The 12,959-nt window shown below is 32.8% G+C and overlaps 1 protein-coding gene across 3 annotated transcripts in view; it reads right to left on the bottom strand.

Moving 5' to 3' along the window:
• Positions 1-12,959, bottom strand: part of LOC105228517 (phosphatidylinositol transfer protein alpha isoform) — a 30,151-nt gene that overhangs the window by 2,173 nt on the left and 15,019 nt on the right. For 2 of the 3 annotated variants that reach the window (XR_852679.4, XM_011208375.4), the window contains exons 2-7: positions 6,819-6,849; positions 5,292-5,403; positions 5,033-5,184; positions 3,845-3,925; positions 2,062-2,171; positions 1,576-1,755 (exon numbers count right to left, since the gene is read on the bottom strand). Coding sequence is in view for 2 of the 3 variants with exons in the window: in XM_011208375.4 (XP_011206677.1) it covers positions 1,576-1,755; positions 2,062-2,171; positions 3,845-3,925; positions 5,033-5,184; positions 5,292-5,403; positions 6,819-6,849 (666 nt within the window). In the remaining variant the exon portion in view is untranslated. Of the gene's footprint in view, positions 1-1,575; positions 1,756-2,061; positions 2,172-2,939; positions 3,018-3,844; positions 3,926-5,032; positions 5,185-5,291; positions 5,404-6,818; positions 6,850-12,959 lie in introns of all 3 variants that reach the window. The other variant, XM_011208376.3, reaches the window with a different exon arrangement.

Raw genomic sequence — 12,959 nt, 5'->3', positions numbered from 1 at the left:
GAGTCACATTTTATTGTGATCAAAACTAACTTAATATGTTCAAGAAATAAAGTAATACAGTTTTACCATTTAATTACGACTAAATATGATATATTCACATATACATACATATATAATTTATTTTCATTGATACAAATAATAAATATTATTCGAAATAAATGATTTTAAAACAAAAGATTTCCTTCGTTTAATTTTTTTTTCATGTTTATGGCTTCGAATTGTAATATATAACTTTTTACCATTTGAATAGTTGTTTGGAAAACCTTTCAGAATAAATAACAATTTGGCAAAATACAAGAAATTATTGAAGACAATGCAATTTCTAAATATCGTATTAAACGTGTGTACATATAATGCTAAATATTTTAATTTAGATTATGTTAAAACAAAAAAAATTAAAAATATAAATTAATATGAAATTACAAAAAAAAACAAGTAAAAACGTTTACTTTCCTGGCTAGATAGATTTCACAAATTTAAAAATTTAAAAGTTTCCATAAAAAAGTTTGATTTTTGCTTTTAGTCGGTCAGCGAAATGCTATTGAAGTTCGATCTGAACAATTTGTTCGGACATTATGGCGACCTATAGAATACTAATCTATGTCAAACTTTTCTATACAAAAATCTGGTTAATTTAAACTTTCTGAAAATATTCGCAATATATCACTATGTTTTTACGTTTTTCCAATTATTCCGCACATTTTTAGTTTCAGCTCGAATATTGGAATATCTCCGTATTCGGGTAGTTGAGATATGTTACTGTCTAAAAAATCTCTACGTTTAAATATTTATACCCTGAACAGGGTATATTAAGTTTGTCACGAAGTTTGTAACACCCAGAAAGAAGCGTCGGGGATCTTTAAAGTATATATACATATAAATGATCAGTAGGTTCAGTTGAGTCGATTTAGCTATGTCCGTTCGTCTGTCTGTATATATACGAAATAGTCCCTCAGTTTTTAAGATACCGTTTTGAAATTTCGCAAACGTCATTTCCTCTTCAAGAAGCTGCTCATTTGTCGGAACTGCCGATATCGGACCACTATAACATATAGCTGTCATACAAACTAAACGATCGGAATCAAGTTCTTGTATGGAAAACTTTCACATTTGACAATATATCTTCACAAAAGTTGGCACAGGTTATTTTCTAAAATAATAATGTAATATACGAAGAAATTGTTCAAATGGGATTACTATAGTACATATCGTCACCTGAAATGCAAAATAACGTATCATCAAAAAATTCGAAATTGAGTGTCTTATTGATTAAACAACATAATATTAAATATGTCCAACATTTTCTGGTTCTGCGGTCATATATAAACCAGTTTTAACCAATATTAATATTTTGTTTCACTCATGTTCCATTTTATTCCGTGTTTCATTCATGCCACTGTAAATTTCTGAAAATGTTGTTACGTTAATTTGCATTTCAGGTGACGATATATAGCTTCCATACAAACTGAACACACAGTTACTAAAAGAAATGCACCTGTGAAGGGTACATTAGTTTCGTTGGAGCCGAAGTTAACGTTTTTTCTTGTTTTATATTATAACAAACTGAATACTTACCGATGGAAGTTTGTGAATAATCGTCGCTCTGACTTTTGTATAAAGTTTTCTATTCTTGTCTGCAATCCAAACCATTTAAATTCGCATGTCACCAATTTGTAGCAAGTCATCACTGGATCGACGTTTTTCTTCCAATTTGGACCTACCAGGGGGCCACGACCAGTTTTCTCTGACTTGAATCTATGGAAGATAAAGTAAATTGTATTAATTATAATACAAGTGCAGATTACTTAATACTTTTTAATAATATTCATAGCTTGTTAATATGGAGATGAAGTGCCATATTTTGAAACTAATTTATGAAAATGTGCAAAATCGACAGAAATTATTATCATTAGCATTGAATAACAAATATAGTTAACTTTTAATATTTTTTTAACGAATTGAATTTAATATACACATATATTAATAGTTTGAATTTTGTTTATTCATTTCTAAAAATAGACTTCAACTTTTTTTCCTTTCAAAGTTTGGGAATATACTTACTTGGTTGGATCCTCAGTGGGTTTGTAATCGGCAGGCAAGACGGTATCATTCGCAATGTCGATGTGAACAACTTCGCGTGTTTTAAGTTTCTCAGGTGGCAGTTCATGCACCTAAATGTAGGCAACATAAAAGTTAAATTAGCAGTGCATATGTATATATGTTTACTAAAAATGCTATTTTTTCAAGCCAAATAGAGGTGCAAAAAATGTCTAAACATAATTTCAACATGCAAGATTTAATATTTCAATTAAATTTTGAAAATTATGTCAAACTCGAACTGAAAAGCAGTTGTATGATTTGAAATAATAAATTATACTGAAAAGGAATGCGCATAATTAGTTTATCTCTCTTTTCCAAACAAAATATATACATAGTTATATAAAATGATCAATAACTATAAATGAAAATAATATTAATATTGAATTATATACTTATTTTAGTTTTTTTAGCGCAATATTATAAAAATAAGGATTAGTAACCAGTTTTAATTTTAGAAAAAAGGCAAAACTGGACGGTTAAGAAATAAACTTGATATTTAAGCCGAATTGATAGATAAGGAGTTTAAAAATCGGATTCCTAGTCCAACAAAAGCAGATGGGAAGAGAAAGCTCTTAAGACTAAAAAACGAAGAATATTTTTACATAAAATTACATAGAAATGACAATGGGTCGAACATGCATGGTACAAAATTTCCATAGTTACAGCAAATAAAATCTACCAGGGAAAGAATTTGTTTTAAAAGTAACAAACAGTAGTGATTTTAAACCTAAAAAAAAGTGCGGGGATATAGCAGCAACCAATAATTCGTGGTTCTCACTAATATATAGTATATTACATACATATGTGCACGCATGGTAGGTAAGGCAAAGCCCACTCACATTATTTTGATCTCCAATGTCACCGACATGAAGCGATTCAATGCAAATTACGAAATTCTCTTTCATATAACCGGGATTCTGAATTCATTTTCCCAGTTGCATTGCACATGGAAGTATTTATTTACAGTAAATATGCATACATATGCATGGGCGGTTGCGTGGAATTGTTGGATTTCCATTGCATTTCGTTTGTTTTATTTTTATGCATTCAAAGTGTCGATTGCCATTTTATGTTTCAATAGCATTTAAAATTTGATTGTTAGAGATGCACACAAAACAAACGAGCAGTCACAATTGTTTACACACACATACAACCATACACACACACAACACCGTTAGCATGCAACAGGCAATCGTTCATAAAGCATTCAGCATTTTCAGTTGAATCGTTTAAATTATTTTATTATTGAGTTTTATTTTAAATCCACATTTATTGTTGTCGTTATTTCGAATTCGCATTTCATCGATTGTTGATTGTTAATGTGATACCATCAAAAACAACGGCGCAAAAGAGTATGTGCAACCGATGGCGAGACGTCGAATGTCGGACCAGCAGCATCAACGTTTATTATGCGTTAGCATTTTGTTGTTATTGTTAGTTGTGTTAACGACGAGTTTAAAAAACAAACACCATACATATTCGCACACCATCACCAGCGCAATGCAAAATTGCAATTTTATGCGTTACAAAACGAGAGAGTAAGCGACATTTATTAATTCACCATCACCAAATGACCAATCAATCAGCCACATGACCCCAACATTTTGTCGCATTCGTTAGCGTAATAAAACAATTCACATAAAACGTATATATTAAACACACCATACGCCGCATGAGTGTTGCAGGAAAAGAGAGAGAAAAAGAAAAAACGCATTAGTTAGTTTAAGTCGGGAGGAGAACTTACATTTGGTATATTGCCCGCATCATCTCGCACGTGCATCGAATCTATGGTAATTCTAAAACCATCTTTCATAAATTTGGGATTCTAAAGTGGATTTGCAAAGGAATTAGGTTATGTTTTAAATAAAAAAATATAATAACATAATAATAAAAACGAATATTAATAGAATATAAAATATCTGTCCCAGTATAGAAAGTAGCTTACGTAATACGTCAGACTCGATACGTACAAAGTGTCAGTAATTCACAGCAATTAAACTAAAAACTTATGTTAAAACCGAAAGTTCTAAGAATATAAATTTAGCTTGAGACTATTTTTTTCGTCTAGTATTTAAGATTAAAAATATTTTTAATTTTTTTTAATTTGCCATCTGATATTTGGGATTAAAAATTTAAAAATTATTTTTTATGAATTTTTTTCTGATCAAAAAATAAAATTAATTATTATTACTTTTTTAATACATTAATTGCAGCCCTGACCGTAATTAATTAGTCAAAACAGGATTTTATATGAATATTATAAGAACTTCCGTACCTATTGTTGACCTGGTAAAGAAAATATCAGTCAAAAATCTTAGGGAAATTATGTAAGCATATTTTCCTGAAACAAACTTTGAGTGGAAAATGAATAACATTGTTTGAGTAGTTTCCTCAGCCCTAATATACCGCCATTCTGATTGACTTTATACCGTATAATAATAATTGAGTCAACAAAGTATGTTGTTGTAGCTGCACAATTATGTAGAGTAGACAATCCTCGGCCCGATACAAATCCGAGTCTGTTTCGGCTGTCGTGGGAATGACTATAATTTGGTGTAGAAAATGGATGAAATCGGTTCAATACTTCCTCTAGACCCTAAATATCTAATTTTAATTGTTTCACCTTCTCATTGTCCAATAACAAATGTTAACATTTAAAAGTAATATACATATTTCTGTGATACCAAGAAATATCTCTACGCCTTTAATTCTTACAAATTACGAGTGTATATAATATTCAGCTGCATTCGAATTTATTTTTTTACGTGTCTTACTTCTGCTTATTAGTTAGCCATGGACGCCCGAGCCTATGTGGGCATTAGCACATATTAAAAGTCAACATTTACATAAATTGAAATCGTGCGAATTCGCCTCGCGATGGCTGTGTTAACTCATCAGTGTCTGCGCATACATTATGGAATTATGTACATACCGTTATGACCGTTCGACAATACGGATAGGCATTCCATGCCTCTTCATGTATTTCTAAGGAACCCTTCGGTGCCAACAGTCTTATAAATGCTGGAACTTTTGATGCCAAATGATAGATTTTATATGTATACTGACCGGCATTGTATTTACCACCTGCAAGGCATTAAATAGAACATTAAACGACAGTAAATACAAACTACATGATTCTACGTACTTATGTGCTCTAATTGGCTCATACAACGCACAAAATATATACTTACCCAATAGGGGATAATTATCGAATGGTTCGTTTTTTAGCACTTCAATGCCTTCGCCGCCGCCGGTCTCATTTTTCGATGCCTCAGCAACTGAATAAAGTTGTGCAACTTGATACTGAAAGAAACAACACAGTATTTAAATAAGTATGCAAAGGAATTAATGAGCAAACGATGTAATGGAATTTATTAAAAAAGGATAACGTCGTCGGCGCCTTGGGTAATTTTTTTATGACTCAGGTTTTTACACAGTCCTAACTACTTGGTTAGTTTTTTATGCTTATATAACAACCATGCTTTGGTAAAAATTATTTACATATTGTCACCCAAAATCTAAAAATGATATAAAATAGAAACAGTAGGATCTATGGACCGGACCGTATCTAGATTATATGCAGCCAAAGACGGTTCGAGTTTGTTTGAGATATATTTTCTGCCACCCACTGACGCCGGTTATTACGACGGAACAGGAATATAAGGAAAGGGATGTTATATGAATAGATTAAATTCAGTATACATAGTGGTGTTGCTGTTACACCGAATAAACTTGCAATTGTGACGATGCAACCCAAGCTCTTTATCTACTTTAGATGGCCGTTGGACTCCAAGAGCATAAATCCCGAATAGAGGGGGTAAGAAGACATCGATTGATTCATAGGGAATGATACTCAAGAGCCTCTTTAAAGGAGGAGGAGGATGTCAAAAATAGTCAGTGTATTCCATGAAGTCATACGCTCCATGGATCAATTTTACTTCAATAAAATACCAGCAGAGATATTTTTTGTTTAAATTAGAGGTCTTTTTTTATTTTTTAGCGTCAGTGCTAGTAATAAGATGTTTTGGAACGCTCGCAATCCGAACCTAATGCTATTCGTTTTCTGAAACACTCAGAATGCTACAAAGCACGCATAAATATTTTTGTCGCTCAGACATTTTAAAAAAAAGTAACCGTTAAAATGGGTAATTTGTCTTCGAAAATGTGTTCTAATTTCTGGATAAGACATTTACCAACAAATTGGCTAATTATTTATATTTTTTTTTGCTCAATATATAATCTCCGAGTATAAAACTGCTTTTGTTGGGGCTGTTCCCCATGTACATAGACAGTTTCTAGCACCAAAACCCGCATTTTGAGGGTATACAATCAGGGAATATTAATTTTCTGAAAGCAAATAATGCTCACTGCAGAAATTCAAATTAATTTCGTACGCTTGTTGTCAGTCACACCGATTGACGCCACACTGGCTCCTTGGTTTACTTATTTTCATATTTGTTTTAGTAAGAAACTACATTATCAGTGTGCCTGCAAGTGACAGCAAAAATCAGCAGAAGGTAAATAAGGAGGAAAATGTTAAGGCAACAACGGATATTAAAATGCAGAAAGGAAAAAAAAATAGCTGAGAATGAGCGATTGGATAAATTGTTAGCGATTCCTGCGTCACAAATTGCACCTTATTGTACACGTATATGTATGTGAATGTGTGCGTGTGGCGTCACTGAGACTGTGCGCGTTTTTTCTTACTGTTTACTCACCTCTTCCACTGTTAATGGCAAGGTAACGCGGCTGCAATGGAAAAGAGGGAAATATAGCTGATTAGTAAAAGCACATATTTGTTGGTATGCATATATGTATTTGCAAATATTTAAATAGCTAAACGTATCTACATTTGTATATAAATAATGTTGCGAAAACAATTTCTTGAAATACTGTTCATTCGCATAGATTCCTCACAGATAATTGAGCACTTAATTGAGTGGCTTTGGTAATTGCACTTTCCTGAGTTTTGGTTTTATTGTTTGCTCTCCAAGCTGTTTACATCACTTTTTAAGCGGATTATATTAAACCCACCTACTTAGGTAAATAGTTTTAATGCTGCTGAACGCCTATATGTATGCAATGAAATAAATATATATATAATTTGTGGAGCGTCTTCAGCGAGCGTGAATTTGTAAATTTAGATTTTAAATTTGTTTTGATTTGTGGTTCTTTCAAACTAGCAATTAAAGTAAGTCGGAAGAACCTAACTCAAACTAGCTTGTACCAAAGAATATTCTGACGGGACTGAAAGTGAATTTCGAATTTTTCGCCGTTTTATTGATGATATTGGCAAAATTCATATAAATGGCGCGAATGTTTTTTAGCGTAAAAATGAAGAAGGTCTTGAACAATGCTGTGATCATGATATTCATCGACACTAAGTGAAAGCAGCGTTGCCTGGGGAGCTTTAAAGAATGACAATGATGCAATCAAAAGCAATGTTATCAAAAAAGAAAGTTTGTATTAAACACAGGACTCAAAAGCTGCGCGGATATGTGCCCCAGAGTAACAACAATATTCATTATGGTTGATTTTGAAATTTCTGAAGCATTTACTAAAAATACTCGGAAAATTATTCTAAGATATTTTTTCAAAACCAAATTGCTTTTTGAGGAACGAAAAACCCCGCCTTCGGTATTTTGCTTGACAAATGAATCCTGAAAGTTAAAATCGGATTTTTCTGTAATAAAACAAATAATTTATTCTTCTTTTATATATTTCAGCCAAGCCATTTATATCTTGGTTTGAATAGTGTTAAAGTGAAATTATACAATATATACTATATATGTACTTCCAAAATCTGTAAAATCAGACATAATTTTGCTGAGGGAGCAAAACTCTTTAATAGCACTGATGATTAAGTAAACCTGGCACACAGACTTTACAAATGTCACACAAGTTTCGGTGGGGTGTTTTGTAAATGAAATTGTATTAAGATAAAAATAATAATAATAAATATTAAAAATATAAAATATTGTTCAATTAGAACAAAAGCCATGTCAAACATCGCTCAACTCTGATGGACTTTTAAATGTCTCAAAATGTATTAAATAATCGTTAAAATTACTTTCACTATTTTCATTTCTCTTCTGCGGTTAAAACCCAAGTTGTGTGATAGAAACAATTAATTCAATTTGTTTCTTATCAACTTGTCACCTTTAATTACACCTGCACGCGTGTCATACATATGTATGTATGCATGGATCGGTATGAATTTTTGTATGTCTGTGCTGTTGCTCTGTTACTTGTGTACGCAGGAGACGATATAGATTGTTGTTACTTTTCAATTAACTTTACCAAGAAGCAGCCAAAGCACAAACGAAATGAAAATTCTAAAACAATTACAGCAACAATAAAAACAATAAAACTTTCACCACCACAACTACAAATACTACTACGAGCAAAAAATAGTAAGACTTTGTTCACAATTATAAAATTCTGAATTTATTCTTGGAAATATACATATGTCGTTCCCCTCAAAGTTATTCCCGTTTGTCACAATACACTTGTACCAACGTTTTTCTAATCCTCGAAACAGTTATTATAATCAATTCCCGGAATAGCCTCAGACCATAACACTCAAATAATATTCCTTGTTCACAGTTTGGGCGGTCGGAAGAAATTCGCAATGCAATAATCGAGGGAAACTGTCAAAGGTAACCTTGATTTTTGACCTGCTTTGACGTTGTTTTTTCGGCTTTCGGCTTTGCCACGACATTCGGGCAATTAATCTGTTTCTGGGTATTACGCATAGATCCAAGATTTATCGCCAGTAATAATCTGTTTCATGCCATTGTGGTGGTCGGAAGGTTCTCTTTCACAAACATTAAAGCGACGATGTGTTTCGAAAAAATTTAATGATTTTGAAACCAATCGTGCTTTCACTTTATTAGGCCCAAAGGATTTTTCAAAATGGTTTCATAGATCCTTTCGATATTAAAACGATGCTTGTAAGATCACTGACTGTTAATCGTCGATTTTCAAGCACCAATTCCTTTATTTTATTGACATGTTGATCATCAGATGAAGTTGATCGGCGCAAAGGACGTGGTATGTCGTCAATGCGCTCTCGACCCACTTTGAATAATTTGTACCAACCAAAAACAAAAGGCACTTTGGGTATTTCAGAAAGAGAAGCGTATAGTAAACACTAATGAGATATTCCTATTCATTCCAGTATTAACTACTATAAACCTAATTGTTATAAGGTCGGATCTAACATCAATCAACAGAATTTTACATCATCCTGAATCAAACGTTAAATGATTTTTACTAAATTTTTCCAAAAATATTTTTCAAGAAAATTTATATTTTAAACAACCTTTCGTATAGGTCATTTCAACCCTTTTTTTGAAAAGCTGAAACCGTTTCATAAAGATCAAATCAAATAACATTTGATTCAATCAAATCAAATAACATTTGGCCACATTTTTTATGAAAGAATTAAATAAGGGTTTATAACTCTTCTCTTCTTATCCTAGTGAAATTTGTTACCTATTTAATATTGTTTATATTATTAATGGCTGTATGTATATTTCAGGTATTATTAAAAAAGAGAGAATCCGTTCCTGCATCAAAAATTGGTTGAATCCGGTCAATACTTCTCTGAACCCCATGCACCTAATGTAAATATTAGCGAACTTCCGGGTGACTTTGTCCCGCACATATTGGGAATAATTCAGTTATCTCAAAGAAAATTGCAGAGCGTTGTTATGCATAACAGCGTATCTTTGTGCCGGAAATAGATAATAAAATTGGATTAAAACTTGACCTAGTCTCCATATAACTAATAACAGAATTTTCGAACATCCGGCTGACTTTACTTCATGTGATTGGTGATTGCATCTGGGATACCTTATGAAATCCATGGAACATTTTTTTTAGTATGTAGCATGATAATAGTTAATAGATAAGTTCGGGTCGATTTTACCCCTACTCCCATATACTACATATAATGACATTGTTTTTTTTTAACAAATCTTATGCCGAATATGTTAAGGTATGTATATGATATACATATGTGCATACAAAATTGCTTGAATTTCGATCCTCTGGTTGACGTTTTGCACCTTAAGATATTTCTCTGCCTTTGATTCTTGCAAGTTGAAAAAGTATAAAATGTTCGGTTGCACCCGAACTTAGTGCTTTCTTACCTGTTATTTTTGTGTGTATACATTACGATGCTATTTTTATTTATAATTTTTGAATGCATGCATATTGCATGAAAATGCATAAACGCATAAAATAGTTTGTTTACGTTTTGTATGTTATATACCCTTTGTACTGCCTCAGCATTATCTATGATGTTGCTTAATCAAAGATATAACAGTTTATATACTAAATTAATTCTGGTATCCAGCAAGACGATCGGATCGACTTAACTTGATCAGCATTGACACTTTTTTTTTGAAAAATTTTGCATTCCGTACATTTAATATATCTTTACTGGCGTAGACACCGCTTACGCGATTATAGCATTTAATATATATCTAATATTTCAAAATTATGGTATGACCAATAAGTGGCGGAATTATTATTGTAGTTTTGGTAATAATTCGACAAAAGGAGTTTTTTGGGAGTTCGCTTATCCTTGGATATAAATATTCTTCTGCTCGTAACACATAATATCTTAAAAATGTTGAGTCTGTCTATTGCCTTCCCTCCAATTAAACTAACTGAAAACAATTCTTTAGCATTTCTTGATATAGAAACAGGTACAAACCACGTCTATTTCCCACACAAAAATAATGTCAAAATTACTAAAAGTTCGATAACCAACGAAAAAAATCAGAATTTAATTAAGATAATACAGCAATTATTTACTCATTTATGGGGTAATTAAGCGTTTTGAAAGTGCTTAAATTTTAATTTTTTGCATCACTTTAAACTCTTTATCATCTAGTATTTTTTATTACTGTTTCCGCCTACGAAATGCAGTATTTCCCTCATTGTCTACTACAGTAACTTAGTAATTAACCACTTTTTCCTTTTCGATATCTTCTCTTCTTTGCTATCTACAACTATAGTTGTCTTCTTGTAAATATATATATGGTCCTGGAGCAAGACAAAAAAATTGGTATTCGGTGCCATTGTACTCTTATTTTTTGTTTTTGCTCCAAATTTTCGAACACTTTTTCTCATCTTTTCATTTTTATTTTGCTTAGTTTCAATTTGTAACCTAATTTCGAAATATCTAACTGTAGCAAAAACTGCTCAGAAGTACATGTACATGTATATATATGTATGTATGTATATGCATACATACATAAGTGCATATGAACAATGTACACTTATCTTGAACCACATGTGAGGCAATCGAATTTTACCACAACCTACAGACGGCACGTTCACTGCGAAGTGGCGTTACTGTTTGACTTGTTGCCAGATGGAATAAAAATAAAATGGCTATATTTGGTTTGTTTGTTTGTAAGCGATTTTCAACCGCTTTCTAAGAAAATTCGCACAATTTAAGAAATTCAATTTAATTAGCACAACACCCTAGCGACGCCAACTAATAATTTGATTGCAAAACATGCGCTTCCATAAATATTGGTGCATTTACCCAACAGACGTCACATCGGCCATCCTTCGAACGGCATTAAATTCGTTAACAATGCACCACTTGTCCTCCATCTAAGTCGTCTGAGTGGCGGCAAGCAACTTTCTCTGCCGTAAAATCTACTCCATCACTAGCAGCGCCAACTTCCACCCACTTCCAGCCATCCATTAGGCAGCTATGCGCAAGGCATCGTTCGATGTGAGCCCAGCATGACTGTCAATGCGTATAAGTATTGTCAATGTTTGCTTATGTAAGTAAGTTCAATTGATGTTCAGCTATTGCCTTCTGGGTCAATAAGCTGCTTGCACTTCTCTTTGCTTTCTTTTTCATTGCAATCAGCAGACATCAACGGCATGCTCGGCAAAGTAAGAGCGAAAGTTACATACACTTTGGAAGCACATACAAACACGCTTGCATGTGCAGTTGTTTAGTTAGGATGTCAAGCTTTAAGCTTCCATCTTCTTCTCATTTTCAAAATTAGTTAAATAAGTACTTATGCACTCAATTATTTGCTTAATTTTATTGAGTAAGCTTTAATTGTCTCATTGACTAAGGTAATCGGCTCAATTCATTAAATGCTTGTGCAGACTCTTCAGCAAATATTTACCACATGTACCCAGTGCGAAATTCAGTAACGAATCATTTTTGTTTTCAAAAGCCTTTTCGAAAAATGACATATTAATAAAACGTTGAGAAAATGAAAAAGAAGAGTTGAGTTTTTATAGGGTGGGCCATATAAAATTTTAAATTTCGAAGATAGGACGTAAAAGATTGAGTGTAGCGTTTGCTGTATGGCACGTAGCGCCGTCCTGTTGGAACCAAATGTTGTCCAAGTCTTCCTCTTCAATTTGCTTGAAGAAAAATTCGGTTAACATTGCGCGATATCGCTCACCATTGATGGTTACGGCGGTTCGAAGAAAAATGGGCCGATGATTCCAATAGACCAAAATCCACACCATACAGTGATTCGTGCTGGGTGCATTATGTGCCGGCGACGTCATTTGGTCGTACTTCTTACGAGATGATTGATACCGGCACGTTACTGTGAATGGGAATCGCTACCGCTCAATTATAACCGAATATTATTGGCCCGAAGTGGCTGATATGGACTTGGTCAGCAAATGTCACAATGGATTTATTGAAAACCGAGTTTGGTGGTCGCCCAATACGAAAATACTTTTTCGACTACCCTATATAATAAATGGTTTACTTAGAAATAAAATTAGGTTCCAAGTTTACAAGTTACTTTGTCAATTCATTAATAGTTTTTTTTCTCTACTTTCACCGTCTTCATAAT

This window comes from Bactrocera dorsalis, chromosome 2 (genome assembly GCF_023373825.1).
Source record: "Bactrocera dorsalis isolate Fly_Bdor chromosome 2, ASM2337382v1, whole genome shotgun sequence".
NCBI lineage: Eukaryota > Metazoa > Arthropoda > Insecta > Diptera > Tephritidae > Bactrocera > Bactrocera dorsalis.
This window is presented reverse-complemented; position numbering and strand designations above follow the sequence as displayed.